This window comes from Ochotona princeps, chromosome 4, assembly GCF_030435755.1.
Source record: "Ochotona princeps isolate mOchPri1 chromosome 4, mOchPri1.hap1, whole genome shotgun sequence".
Taxonomy (NCBI): domain Eukaryota; kingdom Metazoa; phylum Chordata; class Mammalia; order Lagomorpha; family Ochotonidae; genus Ochotona; species Ochotona princeps.
This window is the reverse complement of record NC_080835.1, coordinates 3994154-4014438: the sequence shown is the minus strand read 5'-3', so window position 1 is coordinate 4014438 and position 20285 is coordinate 3994154. Positions and strand designations below refer to the sequence as shown.

General features: G+C 60.0%; 1 protein-coding gene across 1 annotated transcript in view; it reads right to left on the bottom strand.

The window, feature by feature from the left end:
• The window catches only part of PC (pyruvate carboxylase), a 90071-nt gene that overhangs the window by 11693 nt on the left and 58093 nt on the right, over positions 1 to 20285 (bottom strand). The window contains exons 2-9 of the mRNA XM_058662753.1: positions 5643 to 5778; positions 5339 to 5523; positions 5011 to 5176; positions 4753 to 4898; positions 4535 to 4652; positions 4180 to 4331; positions 3134 to 3252; positions 1212 to 1374 (exon numbers count right to left, since the gene is read on the bottom strand). Coding sequence (XP_058518736.1) covers positions 1212 to 1374; positions 3134 to 3252; positions 4180 to 4331; positions 4535 to 4652; positions 4753 to 4898; positions 5011 to 5176; positions 5339 to 5523; positions 5643 to 5778 — 1185 coding nt within the window. The remainder of the gene's footprint in view (positions 1 to 1211; positions 1375 to 3133; positions 3253 to 4179; positions 4332 to 4534; positions 4653 to 4752; positions 4899 to 5010; positions 5177 to 5338; positions 5524 to 5642; positions 5779 to 20285) is intronic.

Genomic DNA, 20285 nt, shown 5'->3' with positions numbered 1-20285 from the left:
TGGACAGCCCAGGAGCCCTGCCCGGCTCACCTGTGGGCCCCAGCTCACACCCCAGCACCCACACCCCCAGCTCACACCACAGCTTGCACCCCAGCATCCACACCCCCACAACCACACCCCTGCAACCACACCCCAGCATCCACACCCAAGCTCACACCCCAGCTCTCACCCTAGCAACCACACTCCAGCATCCACACCCAAGCTCACACCCCAGCTCTCACCCTAGCAACCACACTCCAGCATCCACACCCCCAACTCACACCACAGCTCACACCACAGCTCTCACCACAGCTCACACCCCAGCACCCACACTCACAGCACAGGAAGCCAACCCAGAGTGTGAGCTGAGTACAAAGGGACCAGGGAGGCCAATGGGCATGCTGGAGCGTGTGGGAGGGGAGAGTTTGGGGGTCGTGGGTGATACTGACGCACACACACAGGTAAGCACTCCGGCAAGGCAATGGGCAGAGGTGAGCTCCAGCAAGGAGGGCGTCTCCAGGGTGCACATGGGAAAGCACCCACCCTCCACGGCCCTGCTCAGAGGGGCCCATGTTCGATCCAAAGGAACTTAATAAAATATTTAAAGGGGAGCATTCAGCTGTAAACAGGAACCGTCAGCTAAAAATACTCTGTGGTCACAGCAGCCTCAGAAACACGGCCTCAGCGTGGGCGTGAAGGAGGCCACGTCTGTCTGTGGGGCCTAAAGCCCGTACTGCCCCCCACCCCGGGGCCTGGCCACACTCCTTCATGGGCGCTGACCTTCTAGGAATACAGAGCAGGCCACTTCCTGCCTTCCTCACCTGCGCCCCGCCCAGGAGCTAGACAGTGCTCAGCCACAGCACCTGCACCCTACCCGGCCCTCTGCCCCGGCACTCAGTTACCCAGTAGTGCCGGGCTGCCCTGCCAAAGCCCAGGGCCCTGAGCAAGGGAGAGAAGCAGGACGTAGACATGCCTCCAGGCGCCCATCTCCCCAGCCCGAGGGAGGGACGGGATGCAGCTGCCTCAGGACTCCTGCAGGCCCAGACCTTGCCCTCTGGGCATTTGCTGCACCAGTTGGGATACGCATGTGGCACATGCACATACCCTGGGACTCATGGCAGCCTCCTCCCTTGAAGGTTCCCTCACTCTAGCACAGCCCAGGCAGCCCAGGCAGAGCCTGCCTCCACCATCAGGCCTCGAGGTGGCTGCGCTGAGGTGCTGGCGGTGCCTACCTCAATGCGGCCCGTATCCGGCTGGAAGCTGCGTGCAGGGTCCTCGGTGGTGACACGGCACTGGATAGCACAGCCGTTGATGCGAATGTTCTCCTGCCGCAGGCCCAGGTCCGGCAGGCTCCTGCCTTCGGCCACATGGATCTGGGCGTGGACCAGGTCCACACTGCACGCAGCCAAGGGGAGGAGGACTTGTTGAGTGGGGTGTGCACCGGGAGGGCACAGCAAGGGGTGGGGTGGGCCAGCCTGAGCAGCGGCTCCTCCTGACCCAGGCCTCCCAACCCTGGCCTTGACCCCCAGGCCCTGGAGAGGCTCTGCCGTATGTACCACCCACACCTGCAGTGTAGACCACCCACAGGTGGGCACTCAGCTGGAAGGGGCAGTAGAAGCACCAGGGCACCTTTTTGTGCACCACCTGCTAAGCATGCGGTCCTCCACCACTGCCCCCGCCTGCACTCCCCCTGCACTCCCCCTGCCTCCCCCTGCCTCCCCCTGCCTCCCCCTCCCTTCTCCTGTCTCCCCCTCCCTTCTCCTGTCTCCCCCTGCCTCCGTCTGCCTCCCCCTCCCCCTGCCTTCCCCTGCCCGCCCCCTCGCTTCCCCAAACCCAGGTTGGGAGCCTCAGACGCGTTCACCCCCAGGCCAGAGCTGGATGTGCTACATGTGGGAGGAGTGGACAGGCCTGGTTCAGGTCAAGTTCAAAGCAGCATCCCAGCCTTTGGAGGGCCCCTGGGGCACATGCTGTGATCGAGAGGCATGCTCCACATGGAAGGGAAGACTTCGGGGTCCACAGCTCCCCATATTCAGGTGGTTTTACAAGCTCACAAGGGTAGGGATGGGGGGCATGGCCGTCCCCAGCAGCGGGTAGAGTTACTTTCATTCACAGCAGAGGAGTGGGGGGGCTGCAGCTGAGCCCAGCCCCCCAGGGCTCGGGTACTGAGCCCACACAAGCCCTACCAGTGACAGTTGCCTGTCCACCACAGCGCTCTGGACAGCCACATGGCGGGGAACGTCCAGGGGCTGGTGGGGAACCTCACTGGCACCATTCCTGGCCTGGGAGAGTGAGGTGTGGGGCAGTGCCCATGCACCTGCTGGGCCAAGGCAGCTACCCACGGCACGCTGGGTGGTAGGGCAGCTGGGCCAGAAGTGTTCCGGGCTGAGATGGACTGGACCAGTCAGGCCCCCTGCCCCCCCTGCTGCACCTTCAAACGCTACAAGCTACTGTGACTGCCACATCCGAGGCAGGCCAATCAGCTCAGCCTGTCTCGGGAGCCCTAAGAGGAGATGACACCTGTCGGTGACCCCACTTGGTGTCCCCCCTTGGGCTCCTGAAGGATGAAGCCGAGGACTGGCACACTCACGGTTAACTAGGGTACTCCTAACACAACTGCCACCCCCTCCAGCCACAAACAGTGAAATGTCTGGAACACCTTGAACAATGATGGCCTGGGGCAATTCCTGCACTTGGGTAACTTTTAAAAGGAAGCTTAAAAATATATAAAAATAAAAAGTAGAATAAAAGATGCTGTAGAAACTGCATCAAGCTATTTCTAAGTGGATACGGGGTGAGAAGACAGGAGCAGCAGCTCCAGGGGTGGCAGTGCGTGTCCTGGCCTGGACAAAGCCCTGAGACGGGAGGGGCTGGGAGGGTGCGCCTGGGCAGAAATGCCGCACAGGACCCCTAAGTGGTGTAAGCCCCCGATGCTAACTGCTTTCAATGACAAGAAACCTAACGAAACATTCATAGTGGCTGGGAGCAGTACTGGAGGAGATCCGAGTTCGATTCCAGCTCTGTGGCCCGAGGTAGCTCTCGTAACATCTTAGAGGCTCCAAGGTTACGGTTTCCTCATCTGAGGACTAGGCATGGCAGGTACTGCCCCCAGGCTGCGGCGCACCCCTCGGCCGCCCTCCCACCGGCCCACGCTCACTCTGTGATCTCCTCTGTGACTGTGTGCTCCACCTGCAGCCGCGAGTTGACCTCGATGAAGTAGTGCTTGCCATGCTTGTCCACCAGGAACTCCACGGTGCCTGCGTTCTCGTAGCCCACCTGCCGAGGGGGGGCGGCTAACGGGTCAGCTGGAGAGCAGACCCTGGCAGACGGGCCGAGCAGAAGCCCCCACCCGGATTGTGTCCCCACAGACACCCCCAGTTCCCAGCACCCCCAGGAGCTCTGGCTGGTGGCACCTCAGGTGTGTGGGACGAGAAGTCAGCAGGCGCTCCCTCCCACCCTCTTCCACCTCCACTCAGCCCTGCAGCCCCGTGGCCCCCAGGCCGTGCTTCCTTCCAGGCTGGAGGGCCTCTTTATTCTACCCCCACTCGCCTCCGGCTGCCACCCAAAGAAACATGTCATTTTAAAGCAACAAGCGAATGGTGACAGCAACTTAGATTTTAACAATAATGCCGGCTGTGCTTCCGGGCCTACAAATTCTGCTATGGAACTAGGAGTGGGGTGTGTGACCAAACTCAAGGTGAGATGGAGATGTTTCCTACGACAGAGCAGAAGCTCCTCCCAGAGAGAGGCCACGGTCAAGCTTCCTGGCGGCTTGGCTGCCACCTTCCCTGGGGTCATGCAGCTGTGACCCGAGACACAGCACACACAACAGGTGCTGGGGGACCACCTGCCACCCCGTCACCCTGGGGCTCAGTGCACCAGCACCGCCAAGTGAGCACAGGGACCTTGGAATGGGAACAGACGAGGCAACCAACCACGGCAGCAGCCGGGAGGACGTGCTGGCGCGGAGCCCCTTCACTCCGGGTAAGCTGGGACCACAGGGAAGGGTGGGCCGTGGGGAATGGCGGGGCTCCTCCTTCCCTCTGCTGTTGCACAGATGGGTGCCAGGCACCCCACATCAGCCCAGTGAACTCCTAGGGGTCCCTCTCCTCCAGCTGCTGGTCAACCAAGGCCGCCCTGCTTCCCAGGGGCCGCCCACAGTGGTGCCCAGCCTTTTGTGCCAGACCCTACCCCTGACCTTACCTGCTTGGCCAACTTCACAGAGTCACTGGTGAGCCGCATGCGGAGCTGCGGGTCTAGGTGGGCGGCCGGGGCAATCTCCACCACCTTCTGGTGGCGCCTCTGAATGGAGCAGTCCCTCTCATACAGGTGCAGGATGTTCCCATACTGGTCCCCTGGTGGGGGGAGCGGGGCAGGGAACAAGTTCAGCTTTGTGGGCAGCACGGGGAGAGGCCGGCACTGCCCAGCCGTGCAGACCTGGCAGCCAGCCCAGCCCGAGCTCCATGCCTGGGGAAGGTCCCCAGAGCTGTCCCAGAACCCAGGGCTGAAAATCCAGGCCATTGGGTCTTGCGGCCCAGCCTTGGGGGTCCCTACTCACCCAGGATCTGCACCTCGATGTGGCGTGGCTTTTCGATGAACTTCTCCACAAACAGCGCCCCGTTGCCGAAGGCAGCCAGGGCCTCCGAGTAGGCGCGGGTGTAGCTCTCCTCCAGCTCCTGGGCACGGGCGAAGTGTACACGCCTTGGGCTCCGAGGCCCTGGCCACTGGCTCTCTGCCCCACCCCCATTCCCTGGGCTCCCCTCAACTCTCACTCACCTCGTAGCTCTGCACCACCCTCATGCCGCGGCCCCCGCCCCCATAGGCGGCCTTGAAAATGATGGGAAAGCCGTAGGTGTTGGAGAACTCGTGGGCCTCGTGCAGGGAGGTGATGGGAGCGTCTGTCCCGGGGACCACGGGGACACCTGTTGGGAGACAGCAGGGGAGTGCCCACCACACCAGTCAGGGAAAGACACCGCCATGCCCTCCCTCCCTCCCTGCCAGCGCCCGGTAAGGGGGCTGTGTGGCCAGTGTCACCTGCGGCGATGGCGATGGCCCGGGCCTCCACCTTGTCCCCCATCTTGCGGACTACCTCTGGGCTTGGTCCAATGAAGCGGACCCCGGCATCTTGGCAGGCCTGGGCGAAGTCTGCTCGCTCGGAGAGGAAGCCGTAGCCAGGGTGCACGGCGTCCACACCGTTCTCCTGCGGAGGGGGTGAGGGTCAGTGCCTCTGCAGGTGCTGGCCAGGCTGCCCCACCCGCTGTCCATCCTGGCAAGTGCCCAGTGGGGCTGGTCCGGGTCTGGGACCCAGCCCCAACCTTGAGAGACCCCCACAGTCCCCTAGGGCCAGTATGGGGTGACTCACCTTGGCCACCTTGATGATGTCTGGAATGTGCAGGTAGGCCTGCACGGGCGCCAGGCCACGGCCAATGAGGTAGGCCTCGTCTGCCTTCTGCCGGTGCATCTGGCCGGTGTCCTGCTCAGAGTACACGGCCACGGTACGGATGCCCAGCTCCGTGCAGGCCCGGAACACACGGATGGCAATCTCACCTGGGTGCAGGAGGAGGCCGGGAAGTCAGACGCCAAGGGAAGCAGAGAGGCGTGGGAGGAGGGGAGGACGAGAGGAAGGCCCGGGGCAGCTCTGGCGCCTGACGCGGCCCCACGCTCACCTCGGTTGGCCACCATGACTTTCTTGATGGGCCTGTACTCCAAACGCCGGACGCTGGGGGAGGCGGCGGGGGCGGTGGAGGTGCGGCGGACGCCTAGGAGCCGCAGGCCCCCCTGCACTGCCCGGAGCCTCAGCATCTGAGGAGAGAGGGACAGGCACAGATCAGCACCGAGGCCAAGGAGCAGGGCAGCCCCTCCTCAGGCTGACCCCCACAAACGCCAGCACCAACATGGCGCCTGCAGCCCAGCCCAGCATCGCCCAGTGGCAGAGAAAGTGTGTGCCCCAATGCCACTGGATGCCCGAGTTCGCCCTGTCTATACCGACATGTTCACATTCATACCTCAAGCTGGGAAAGCCATTTCAGAGGCCTGAGGCCCCGGTGGGCACGGTGCATGTCTCAGCATGGCCCGCCCCTGGCCGTCAATGCCCTCTGCCTGGTGAGCCGGTCCCGACAGGCACTGGGCACCGGAACCTCCCCCACACTGAGCCCTGGCCCTCTCTCCCAGGCTTCTGAGAGCAGGGTTCCCGGAGGAGGAGGCGACCACCTTGCAGGAAGACACCTTGGTTCAGTGGATGGAAAGGCGGTTTTGCCACACAGAGCCGTCCTGGGGGAGTTTACATAAATCCCCAACAAAACAGCAAGGGCGAAGAACAGGCCACAGACAAACGCTGTGCAAGCTCAGGTGCCTGCAAAGGCGGAAGATGGCACCCCTGCCACCCACGTGAGGGCCTGTGCCGGCTTCCTGGCTCCTGGCTTCAGCCTGGCCTGGCCCCAGCTGCTGTGGCCGTTTGGAGAGTGACCCAGCGGATGGAAGATTTCTCTGGCTCGATCTCTCTTTCAAATACATCAATCTCAAGAGGAGAGAGGGGAGGCTGCTGGGCACAGAGGCGCACATGGGCAGAGCAGACAGTGCCGAGTTTTTGGAAGACGAACTCTGGAGGGGGAGCGGGTGTGCAGGTCAACCGTCACTCCAGTGTCCAAGGGACTGCCCTGTGCGCCTACACAGGTAAAGTCGGTACCTCTGGCAGTGTACACTGGGCCACAATAAATAACTGTTTTTACATCTACGGAAGCCATCACAACCCAGACCCAGAGGCTTCCACGTTCTTAAACAAAAGAAAAAGAAGATTTATTTTTATGGAAAGGCATATTTACAGAGAAGGAGAGACAGAGAAAAAGAGCTTCCATCCGCTGGTTCACTCTCCAAATGGCCACAAAGGCCAAAGCTGAGCCGATCTGAAGCCAGGAGCCAGGAGCTTCTTCTGGGTCTCCCATGCAGGTGCAGGGTCCCAAGGCTTAGCACCATTCTCTGCTGCTTTCCCAGGCCACGAGCAGGGAGCTGGATGGGAAGGGGAGCAGCCCAGCTGTGCCACAGCACTGGCAGCCACGAGAAGGATGCCACATGGCAGCTCTAGGCCTCAGGATGACGAAGGCCCGCCTCAGCAGTGAGAGAGAGCAGCTCAGGCCGCAGTAAGCACCTCAAAGATGAGCCGGGGAGGGCAGCCACAGGCCAGAGCTGCGGGGAGAGCATAGGCCAGGGGTATGGGAGCATCAGAAGGAGGGGGCCCACTAGTGGAGGCTGGGGCGCAGGGAGAGACGAGAAGGTGAGCTGGTGTCTGCCAGGCAAGCTGTCTCCGGAGTGGAGGCAGTGGGCCTCTCAGACGGAACACGTGGAGGGCCACACTGGATGGGCGTCAGTGGGGATGAGGTGACATCTCAGGATGTGACAGGCAGGGAAGGGAGTGGCGCTGGCTGGCCGGATGGAGAGCGGAGCGGAGTCTGCTATGGGCAAGACCTTAGGGAAACAGGGTGAGACAGGACAGGGTCACAGACAGGGCAGGGGGCAGCGACTGGGCATTGTAGGCAAGGCGTGTTGTGTGCAAGGCCAGGGAAACACACTCTAGGGGCTGGGCCCTTGGGTCCCGCCACACTGGTGGGTCAGAAGGAGCAGAGGGTGAGTGTAAACCAGGCTCCAGGGAACGGGAGCTGGGCTGTAAGCCAAGCGGCCAGTGCTGTGGCACAGCTGGCAAAGCTGCCACCTGGGACACCAGCACCAGCTGCTCCACCGCTCATCTGACCCAGCTCCCTGCTAATGTCCTTGGCAGAGCAGTGACTTGGCAGGCCTGGGACCCTGCACCCGCACACAAGACCTGGAAGAAGCTCCTGGCTTCAGCTTGGCTCAGCCTCACTCATTGTGGCCATCTGGGTAGTAAACCAGCAGATGGAATACATATCTGTCTCTCTCTGGCTTGCTCTTCGCGCTCTGTTACTGCCTTTCAAATAAATAAATAAATCTTAAAAAAAAAGGAAGTGAGGTAAAGTAGCGGCTAGCCTGCCACACCTGGAGGAGGCCCCTGTGCCACACACCCAGCCCACAACCCCGGGCAGGGCAACCCAGCTGGGCTGCAGGCTCGTCGTCTTTCCGAAAGAAAGGACAATAGTAACAGCACCCACACCTGTGCTAATCACACACACACACACACACACACACACACACACAAACACAGCACCCCAGCCCCCATCTGTGGAGGGTCTCACACACACACACACACAGCACCCCAGCCCCCATCTGTGGAGGGTCTCACTCACACACACACACACACACACACAGCACCCCAGCCCCCATCTGTGGAGGGTCTCACGCACACACACACAGCACCCCAGCCTCCATCTGTGGAGGGTCTAACACACACACACAGCACCCCAGCCTTCATCTGTGGAGGGTCTCACACACACACAGTCACACAACACCCCAGCCCCCATCTGTGGAGGGTCTGACCCAAGATGCCCAGCACACACCTGTCACTGGATAGGAACACAGGCTCTGTATCTTTTCCTACACACGCACACCTGTGATAAAATGGAATTCCCAAGTTAGGCTCGGGAGCTTAACAGCAACAACTGATAAAGTACAAAGTATCTCACCATACTGTCGAACTTAGCAAGTACTTTCTTTGCTAAGCCGAGGAGTTTCACCTGTCCACTTACGGGCAACAATTCCCAGCTTGTCAGCTGTAACTGAACGTGACCGGAATACAGTACCAGCATCACACATGCTTTGGGGCCGCCCCGGACGTGGGACGTTAACCAGAAGACCCAGGACTAAGCAGCGGGCAGCACACTGCCTGGGTACCCGCACCAGGGGACGAGTTCTACGAGATCTCATCACGCAACTCAACACAGCGGGCAGTTTAAAACCTAGAAAATGGTTACAGTGCATTGGCCCAGGATCACCGTTTGCCCTGCTGTCAACCACGAGTAACCGAGCCCCCGAGAAGAGGAGACTGAGCAAAAGGGTGGTGACCCAACGTGGATGAGCGCTGAGGGTTAACATCACCAGCCCCCAACAGGTGCGCCTCCTGCCAGGAGCATGGGGGGTGGGATGTTTGCGCTGCATTGTGGGAACAGGGCATAGCCTGATTTTTTTTTAAATATTTATTTATTTTTATTGCAAAGTCAGATATATACAGAGAAGAGATAGAGAGGAAGATCTTCCATCCGCTGATTCACTCCCCAAGCAGCTGCTACGGCTGGAGCTAAGCCAATCCGAAGCCAGGAGCCTGGAGCTTCTTCCAGGTCTCCCAAGCGGGTGCAGGGTCCCAAGGCTTTGGGCCGTCCTCGACTGCTTTCCCAGGCCACAAGCAGGGAGCTGGATGGGAAGTGGAGCTGCCAGGATTAGATCCGGCGCCCATACAGGATCCCGGGGCGTTCAAGGCGAGGACTTTAGCTGCTAGGCTACTGCGTTTGGCCCCGCAGCCTGAATCATAACCAGGAGAAAACAAAGGACAAACCAGGTTTCAGGGAAAAATCCCACACAACAACTACCTTGAACTCTTCACCTCTGTCAAAGCAAACAAAAACAGTTGGGGATTGGGGAACCACAGAGGGGCCACAGAGGGACGACACAGGAACCACAGAGGGGACGACGACAGAGACAACGACCCATTGCCCACGTGATCCAGACGGGGACTTGGGTATCTGTTTAGGGGCACAGTGACAAGCATGATGAGGTCTGGTGGGGACGCCGATCCCACCCCAACCCCAGGTCACGCAGTGAATGTCTTCCTCCCTGGAGGAAGCACACTCAAGTCAAGGGGAAAACATGAGAACAATGATGCAGACGCTGGTTTGGGGGGACCCGGGGGCGGGGTGCCAAGGCTTCTGTCGCTTTGGTATGAGCTTGAATCCATTTCCAAACACCTTGTGAAGAACTCCACAGCCCGGCTCATCCTGTGGGCACTGCTGACCTCACCAAGGGGTGCCCCTGGAATTAGTCGGGAGCCGGGGGTTGAGGGATGAGACTTCTGAGCCCCACATCTTACTCAGAGGGGACCGTGCAACGTGACCCACAGCGGGGGCAGAGGAGGCAGGGTACAGGCCACGCTGGCAGCATAGGGCACACCCCCGGAAACAGGCATGGGCTGCAACCCTAACTGCGCCAAGTGGTCATCTCTGTGACCACGAGGGGAGGCAGGAAGAGGCAAAGGGCGCCCTGGGGCCAGCGCAGCAGCCGAATTGTGAACCCCAGGGACTCCCAATCCCTGCAGCTTCAAGGAGGAGGTGTCACTCTGACCTATGTGTTGGCCGCAGGGAGGAGAGGGGAAAGAAGGGGAGGGGGATACTCGGTGGGAGAAGACCTGTGGGCAGACCCACAGGTACCGGCTGGGAGTAGGGCCACTTGCTGGGAAGGGGCCTGCAAATCCGATCGGGAACCTTCCAGAGTATTCCCTTCCTTGGCCTGGTCACCAAGGAACTCAAGGGATTATTCCAGTGTGTGAGGCAGGACACGGGCGGAACAGCAAGGGACATGTGGTCATCTGAAGTGTCTCATGGAGACACTGTAAGACAGGGCAGGCCCTCGGCACACACGGGGTTCCACGGAGACACTGTAAGACAGGGCAGGCCCTCGGCACACATGGGGTTCCATGCCATGGGAGACTTTGTGATGCCTAGGCAAGTGTGTTCCTGGAAGACGTTGCCAAAGCAACAGTGGCCACAGGCACGACACGCTAGGGGTCAGCTGCCCACTCCTGGGTGCCCGGAGTGGTGCAGGGTTAGTTCCTGCCCACCTGGGCGTGCTGTTCCACCAACCACACCCTTTCCTCCAGCGGGCATCATTTATAACCTGAAAACAAAATGAAGGGACAAACGCAGGGGACCAGAAAGCCCTAAGGGGAGCTCCTGGACAGCCCCTGCCCCATCCCACCTGCCACCCGCTGCCCCCAGGAACAGCCTGGCGGCTATGGAAACAACCTGGGGCACCAGGATGATTAAACTCCCACATCTGCTGCCACGCACAGGGCGGCCCCGTCCTTGCCCACCTGGGGTTACTGCGACAGCCGCTCGGATGGCTGCCATGATCGTTTTGGCTGCTCCCCACACACCTGCTTCTTCGGGTGAATAGAGGGATTTCCTTGGACATTAGGGGAAGAGGGCTGGCACCTGCCGGTCTTTGAGGCTGGGCCCTGCCCCTTGGAGTGGCCCTGCTGAGCTGGCCCCTCACCACCCCTAGCCGCCAGGGCACCCCTCATCGGCACAGAGTCCCTTCTTGGGTGGGAATCCCGGCACCCCAGGGCCTGGCCAGGGACTGCTGGACAAGGTCATGACCCTGTGACCACACAGAGGGCAGCAGAAGTGGGCTTAGGCTGGAGACCCACACAGACATGTCCCCGGGTGCCGGCGCTCTGGCTGGCAGCACCTGAGGCCCACAGTCACAGCTGGCAAGGCTGGGACCCTTCCTTGATGTCGGGACAGGGACTAGGAGGCCTGGCACAGCTTTTGAGCAGCATCCAGGCTCTGGACCTTCTCTGTGGCATGGCATTGCTAGGGGCCATCTCTTCATCTATAAAATAGTACCCCGTGCCAGAGGACCAGGTCTGGGGGGTCAACGCCAGTCGGTGTCCCTCTCTGGCTGTCCTCCCCTCCCTGCAGACCAACGGAGAAGGTACGCCTTCCTGGGTCCACTCCCAAGCTCACTCCAGCTCCCCCTACACACACACACACACACACACACACACACACACACACACACACACACAGCTTTCTCACGGGCACCTGCACCCGACCTGCCTGGGTCAGAAGGCCGTGTACAGCCTGCAGGTCTAGCATGATGCTTGTCCTGTGCTGAGCAGAACCGGGGCATCAGAACAAGCCACTACTGTACCCGCCCAGTCACAGGTCCAGGCGCACGGGGTGTGGTCATCTCATGCAGAAACCGGTCCCCGTCCCCACTCCCACCTCCCTGCCACTCGTGGCTACTCCACAGTTGGCACAGGCAGTGTAGGTGTGTCAGGCGTGTGGGGCGCACCTGTCCGGACCACTCACCCTGTACTGGCCAGGCGCCCCGGACTGCAGCACCCAGAGGATGATGATGGAGAAGCCACTGCCACCCGCTGCTCTGCCGCTGGTCAGAGATCCAAAGTCCTCTGGCCCCAGGCTGTTGGAGGCTGGGCTGCCCTCAAGGCCGAGGTGGGGGAAGGGCTCCCCCGGGGTAGCGCCCGCCCCTCAAGGCCTGGAGTTCAGCATTGGCAGCCTGGGACAGAGCAGGAGGCCGGCTTCTGGGGGGGCTTGAAACTGGCTGCCCCCGAGGGTACAGGCGCAGAAATGCCAGCAGTGGCCAGGTGGCCTCTCGTGTGAATGAGGGCCCTCGGCTCAGTCACTGTGGCAGTAGCCCCACTGTCTCTCCCAAAGCCCCCTGCCAGACGCAGGATGGGGCCCTGTGGACAGTCACAGAGCACTCCGCCTGAGCGCAAATATTGCACAGTTCTCAGAATCTGCCCTCATCCAACCCCACCATCCTCCAAGTCTGAAACATGGGCCGGAAACTGAGGTCAGAAACTCAGCTCTTCCCAGAACCCACACCAGCTGGGAGAGACACTACTGCAGGAGAGGTGTGGGCGTCCACAGCTCACTCACCCAGCAGTGTCAGGTCTGGGGTAGCCCAAGAGGAGGAGCCGAATAGGTGGATTCTCCTTGTCCTTAAAGCTGAAGCGTCAGAACCACGAGGGCAGAGACAGCCACGGGGACCCACGGGGAGAAGCAGCACTGAGCAAGGAGCCGAGGGTGGGCAGGAGGCCGCAGGCCTGGCACGTCCTCCAGGGCATCCACCGCACGAGACCAAGCCCTGGCACCCTGGAGTGACCCACGTGCCAGCCCCTTTGCCCAGTGACACCTGTCCAGAAGCGTCTCAGGCCTGGCCCTCCCAGTGGGCACAGCTCCAGATGCACCCCGTCACCTGCCGCAGCACTCGGAGCCATGCGGGCCCAGAGTATGCCCTGCTTTTGGGCCTCATCTACCAATCCCAGGACAGATCTGCCAACCACTGGTTCACTCCCGCATGGCTGGAATGGCCGGGGTTGGGCTAGTCAAACCCAGAAACCACCAGCTTCATTGGGTCTTCTACAAGAGGGTGCAGAGGCTCAAACACTTGGGTCACTTTCCACTGTTCTCCCAGGCACATTAGCAACGAGCTGGATCAGAAGTGGAGCAGCTGGGACTTGAACCAGCACCTGTATGGGGATAATGGTGTACCACAGGCAGTGGCTTAATCCAGTGTGCCAACACGCCAGCCCCAAGCCCCATGCCTTTGGCGGCACCAATGACATAACCCAATTCCTCTGGCCAGCACTGAGCTGCACCCTTCCAGAAGGCAAGACCACCTTCCGGAGGCCAGCTCTCCTCCCAGTGAGAGGCGCAGGGCCCTGCAGAGCCTGGTGTGCAGCTCAGGTCACACGTCTGCCTCGGGGACACCACACGTCACTTGTCACTGCTGTACCCAAGCAAAATTCCGCTTCCTGGTCTGAGACACAGTGGGGAGGCACGTGGCAGGGAAGAGCCCCTCCCCAGCCCCCCTCACCCCGCGTTCCCTCTCCAGAGCTGACAGCTCAGACAACTCTGGCCACTGTTTCGTGCCCGTGCCAGCTGACACGTTCCTTTCCTTGCCAGCCCTTCCGGATGTGTGATGACTGCTTGCGAGCCAGGCTGCCTCCCCAGGGAAGCAGGGCTGGCCGGAGCACCTGTCCTCCCCTGCCACTGGAAACAGGCCACAGAGCGTCCCCACGGATCTCTGTGCTTTGTTTCACCCTCCACTTGGGACCAGTGAACTCAGCATTCTCCCCCTCAGGAAGTGAGAATTAGGTCAGCAAGAGGACCTGGTGAATACTCACCAGCTGGGCCTGTGTGCCAGGCCCCGAGCCAGCAGAGAGGAACATGACGGTGGCGATCCCACATCTAGAGGGACCTGCATACCTACCTGGGCTTGGGGCTGGCACAGGGGACTAAGCCACTGCTTGCCACACTAGCATGTACCACACCTAGTGGTACTAAGCAGCACCTCCAAGGTCACCAGAGAGCCAGATTTCAACCCAATTTGTGTGCCCTCCCTCTCCAGTAGGAGCCATGCCCAGTGAGGACTTTGTGCAATGAGAGAAACTCGTGTGACAGGCACTGGGGATCAGATATACAAACCCAAAGGCCACTGCCTCACCAAAGCTTTGAGCCCTGGCCTGGACTCCCCCAGGAAAGCCGCTAGCCACCTCCTCTAGATCAATCCGGCCAACCTCAGCTTGGCCCCCAAATCAGCAGTGTCCACCACACCTGACAGGCTGTCCTGTGGCCATGGACACGGCACAGGTCTCCATTTGCAGGCCAGCAACAGTGGGTCTGGGCACAGACAACACGGCCTCTGCAACCACTGGTGGAGCCCCACCTGAGGGGCAGCTGGCTTACGTGTCGGTTTGAAAGTCCAGCCCAGTCTGCACTGCCCACTCCCCTCAGCAGACACATCTCAGGCCCAAGGGGAAGGAGGGTGGGCCCAGGAGTCCCCTGCTGCCCAGCACCCCTCCCACACTCTGTCCCCATCAGCCTCGCCTGCTGCCAGCCAAAGGCAGGCCAAGCATCAGAACGACGGAAGTCGCTGGCAGAGGCCTTGCTGCAGCGCCAACGGCAGCGCCTGACGGATGGGATGCTTCACGCTGTCGGGAATGGCCCAGTGGGTCTGGGGGCCGGCAGCCAATGGGGCCAGACGAAACCAAGTCCCCGCCAGGCTGAGGGGATGGGGGCGGGCAATAACCTATATCAAAGTGCCCAGAGGACATGGCAAGGCCCCCTGAGCTTTCCGGGCAGGGGGGCGGAAAGAGAGTCATGAGAAACAATGCAGATGTCAGACTGGAGGACGGGAGAGAGGAGCCGCCAAAGACAGAAGGCGGCATGAAGGCGCCTGCAGGCTCCAGGCAGCCAGGCCCCTGGGCAGCACTGGGCAGGATGGCAGCCTTGGCGCACCCCCCAGTCCCCCGACCACCCCCCATTCAAAGGCAACAGCCAGGGGGAAGGGTTGCCTGGGCCATAGCTGGCAAGGCCACACAGGTCTCAGTGGGTGAGGGGCAAAGAGGGCTGTGGGGAAAAGAGGGAGGTGGTTGCTCCATGCCAGCCTCATTGGCAGACAGGGGACATACTAGGGTCAACACTGCCCCCCTGGCACGGGGAGCTGCCACTGCTGGCCCAGCAGGGAAGGAGAGTGGGCTCTCTCGGGAGGTGCGGGGGGACTGTAACACGAGGGCCACCCAGGAAGGCATTGTCCAACTGCTGCCCATCTATCAGCACACAGCTCGAGCACGCCCTTCTGGACATGTGACAACCTGCGGCCCACTGAGGCAGCGTCTCTTCAGCACAGCTATCCCTGTCCTGACCACCCCTGCTGGCCTTCTGGTCAGGGGAGGCCTCAGTGAGGAACACTTGACGTGGTGGCGATGCCTCGGCTGGCACGTCTCCCTCACCAGAAGCCGTGAGGACCGGGGCGCAGGATCCGGTGTCTATTCCATCCCCTGCCATCTTCCACTGCACCTGGCACTCTGCGTGGTGCCTGACATTAAAACTAATAAATGTCTGAGGAATGAATGAATGAATGAATGCTCTGGGTCTGCAGAGTGTGAGGGCAGAAACACTCTATGGCTAACTGGCACTGCTCCCCCCACCAGCGCAGCAACCGAGAGCTAAAGGGGTATCCAAGGGGCCCTAGAGTGCAGGAGAACCCCAGAAGCTGCAGCCAGTACACACAAGGATACAGATGCCTCACAGACTGACTGGGTCACCCCCAGATCAACCTGCTAGACCCTGACCCTGAACTTCCCACCAAGCCATGGCATTGCGTCCTGACGCTGAGCCCCACAGCAAGTGCCGTAGGTGGACGGGCCCAGGCCTTGCAGACACTGCAAGTGTTTGTCCTCTTGCCAGCTGATCTACCCAGCGGGAGCCACACGGGACCTGCCCTCCCACTCCACGTGATGGATGCCGGCAGGCAGAGAGAGCAGCTCGTGGGTGGGGGCCTTTGGGAAGGAAGGGGCACAAGGAGAAGACTGTATTGGGATTGCAGCAAAGTGCACACAAGCCAGGGAAGGCCTCCGGCAAACACCAGGAGCTGGGAGATGTTGGAGGATGTGAGGCATGGCCAGTGCTTTGGTCTTGGACTTGACCTCCAGCTCTATGGGACAGCCAAGCTCTTACGTCTTCAGCCCCCAGCCCTGGGTGCCTGGTCATGTTGGCCCCAGGGAACAAGCCCCCACCACCACCCCAAGTGCCTAGCCACACAGTAAGGATGTGCCCGCCTCTCTTCCTAACGTTACCAGAAGCCTTTGAGGGCCAGACCTAAAGGGCACCTGGGCCTCGGAGAAGGGACATTCAACGTCCGAACACGCATCCGTTCTAGGGCCAGGAGGGGATACTAGAGGCAGGAACCAGCAAGGCCTGGCAGGGCGGTGGTAGTGGAGGGAACCAGACCAGCAAGCATTCAGGATGGAAAAAAGGCCACATTTACCAGCAAAGGCGCACAGAGGCAGCAGGAGAAAGGTTAACAGTGGCACCACCTTGGCGGCAGAGGTGGGCACTGACCCTGCAGAACTGGGGTTAAGTGGGAGCTCTCCTGTCAGGGATGGAGACCCCAGGAGCCCCCAGCCTACTCAGAAACAGACTCAGGGGAGGGGACAAGAGGCCGTGACAGCACCCATGGGTGAGGCCAGAGCAGAGCTGACACAACGGATGGCCAGGGCCCATCTGGAGCTGCGGGGAGCCACAGCTGTTCCTTTCGTTGTTGACATGAGAGGCAAGTGAGCCCTGCCCAGGAAGCGGGGACCAGTGGGACCAGTGGCTGAGGCTGCTGAGCCCCGGGGCTCCCTGGGGGCCAGAGAGTTGAGGGACGGAGGAGAGGGGGCAGGATGAAACTGAGGACCGGAATGAACGGGTCTGCCGGGACACAGTGGATCAGGCACTGGGCTTTATTTCTATCTCCTCCAAAACACCACAGAAACGTCCATGAGGAATTGTCCTCTTAGAGAGCAGTGGGCTGAAGAAGGGTCAAGCAGACGGCAGCAGACGAAGGCAGTCCAGAAAACTCCTGGACTGGTGGTAATGACCGAGGGGAGCGCCTAGCTGAGCTAGGGGCTGCACTGGCCGGCAAGTCCAGAGCCCCACAGGGTCAGGTGTTCTGCCAGGCGGGAGCAAGGCAGGCCGCAAGCTGGTCACAGGGAAAGCAATGGCAGGTGGTGACCCCCTGAGTCCATGCAGCTGTTCCAACCCAGAGGGTCCCTGCCCAGCCCAGCAGGGCACACACCCTGGAGCTTCATGGCATCTCCCAGCTAGAGCCTTGGGCCACAGCTGCACCCTGCTCGGACTTGTCGCTGGCCTGGGGCCCATTCTCCAGAAAGGCGCTAAGCTGATCAGCAGATACCAGAGGAAACGACTAACAAATCCATCCAAAAACAAACTGGATTTTTTTTTTTTTTTTAAGAAGAGAGAATTGAGGAGAAAAACAGAATGGAGAGGGGGCCTTTTGGGAGAGCCTACCCTGAGCCGCCTCTGAGCAAGCCGGAGTGCAAATGCAGCCAGAGTCAGGGGCGGCAGCTATTTAAAACCAACAACGGGAAAGAGCTCTAGGAAATTAAAAATAGGGTGCAGAAAGCCTCCAAACACAGTAAATAGAATTACGAGGCCACTAGGATGTCAGCCCCGACACACGGAAAACAGAAGGGAAGAGGGGACAGGAACAGCCGGTTCAGCGAGCACATCTGGCAGCCCGAGGTCCCAAGCAGCCAACGGGGAAGGCTCCAGGGATGGGGGACACCAGAACTCCGGGAATTCAGAGGATGCTCAAGAGGGGTGGGGCCACAGCCTCCCAGATTTGTTTCCTGTTGCTACAGTAACAAGCGGCCACCTTCTGGGTGACTTCAACAGGAACAGAACACATGTTATTGTCTCCACGTTGGAGGTCAGTCTGCTGGGCCAAAAATCACTCCTGCAGCTGTGAACTCTAGCGAGGTCTAGGGCCCGCCTGGAGAAGCCAGGGTGCTCCCGCCAGGTCGGTCAGCAGCCCCCATCACACCTGCTAAGGTCCTTTCCCCTTCAGAGGTCACGCTTAGGGGTCCCGGGGCCATCCTCTGGCCACCTGCACGCCTGAAGGAAGAAGGTCGCAGGGTTCAACGATGATGTGAGCCCCTGCTAAGGTCTTCAGGTTTCCGAAGAAACAGCTGGAAAAGTCCAGAATTCTCCGCTGACTCAGACTGCTTCTCAAGCGTGGGGTGGAATGCACATGTTTTCACGCATGCCTGGTCTTGCAAAACTGAGCCCTCATGGTCTGGGGTGGGGACAAAGCAGGACAAAGAAGGTGCTGACCGAGAACAAGGAGGCCACGAAGTCCTGCACAGCAGTCAGCAAAGGAAACCCACAGCGGAAATCGCTGGCTGCCCACCGGTGGCAGGCCTGGAGGGCACCGCAGAGCAGCGGCTGGAAGCTCCAGGCCGGGGTCCCTTGCAGCGGGCGAGGGGAGGGCAAGTGAGCTGCGTTAAGGAATCTTCCTGTAGTTCTGGATGTGAGTCCTGCCTTGATTTTTAGTAACGCAAAAAAACTTAAAAAAGAAAAAAAAAAAGTGCCGGAACAAAAATGGTTACATAACCATGCTGGAGGCGCCGGAGGAAGAGTGGGTGCCCACTCACGCCTCCCTGGTGGGGAGAGTGCAGGCCTACTGGGGGCAGCCAAGGCAGACGGGGGCTGTGAGTGGAGGGCAGTCACAGGGAGGGTGGCAGGTCAGCGGACTGTCCACTCTGACCTCCCAGAAGTATCCACATGCGCTACTTTGGAAAAGCTTCACCCTACAGCCACACCGCCCTGTGCTCCTTCCAGATCCCATCCCCACCCCTTCCTCCTCTCTCCCTGGGCCAGAGCTGAGCAGAGCTGCTCGAGACGCTCCCCTGGGTTGAGTTCATCTCACTAGAAGCTTGCGTTACTCGTCACCATCATCGCTGTTTGGATTTTTTTTTTGCATAGACGATACAGTTCATCTACCTATCTGTGAACGAGACAGGGACACGTCCCACTTACTTAGTCACTCCCCAAATATCCCGAATGGCGAGGCCTAAGCTAGAGCTGAACCCATGACCTGGGAACACAATCTGGGTCTCCCGCGCAGGTGGCAGGAACCCAAACACCCAAGCCGTCACTGTGGCCTCCCAGGGTCCTAGAGAAGGCTGGGGTCAATTTGGGTTGTAGCCACAACTGGCATCTTAAACCAGTGGGTTAAACATTTGCCCCAATTTTATCATTTTAACTTATTTTTTCATCCAATATGATATATTAAATCTGTCCGCATTTGTACCAATAGATAGTCCATTACTCCCAGTAATACATATCCCCAAAGCTACTGACCAAATGCTTGGATCCCACTCAAGTTCCCATGTTGGAATCCTGACACCCGCCCCACCCCTCCATGTGATGGCACCAGGGGCGGAGCCTTTTGGGGCTGTGGGGCAGAGCCCCCGAGGGGATTAGGGCCCCTGTAAAGGAGATCCCGGCATCTGGCTGCCCACCTGTCATCTGTGAGATGCCAGTGACCCTCACCGACACTCCATCTGCTGCCACCTCCAGAGTTCTGCTGTCCCCGAGCCGACTGGTCCATGGCGCGTCAGGGCAGGCCCAATGGACCAGGCACACAGCTTCTTTCCAATCTGCAGCTAAGAAGCAAAACCTGGGGTGAGGGGGTCCATGGGCTTTGTGACCACTGACTTCAGCTATAATACACGGCCACAGACAGGTGCTGGCGTCTGCTGAGTGGCTCTTGCCTCTGGGGACACCCGCACCTCAGGTCCCAGGGCCTGGGCTCAAGTCCCAGCTCCAACTTCCTGCTGTTACAGACCTGGGAAGCAGCGGGTGGTGGTTCAGGTCATGGGGGTCCTGCCATTCCCTGGGAGACCAGGACCGAGTTCCCGGCTCCTGGACTGATCTAACAGTCACGGGCATTTGGAGAGTGAGTCGGCATAGGGAAATTCTGTGTATTGGCCTTTCAAATAAAGTGAAAAATAGAATTTTATAATTACAAAATTTTTAGAAAGGTCAAGGGGCCCTCCCGGTGCTATAGCCTAGTGGATAAATCCTCACCTTGCATGAGCCAAGATCCCATACGGGCGCCAGTTCGTTTCCTGGCTGCTCCACTTGCTATACAGCTCCCTGCTTGTGGCCTGGGGACAGCCCAAAGCCTTGGAACCCTGCGCCTGCATGGGAGACCCAGAAGAAGTGTGGGGGACCTGGAAGAAGCTCCTGGCATCGAATCAGCTCAGCTCCAGCTGTTGCAGTGGAGAGAAGATCCTTCTCTCTGTATGCCCT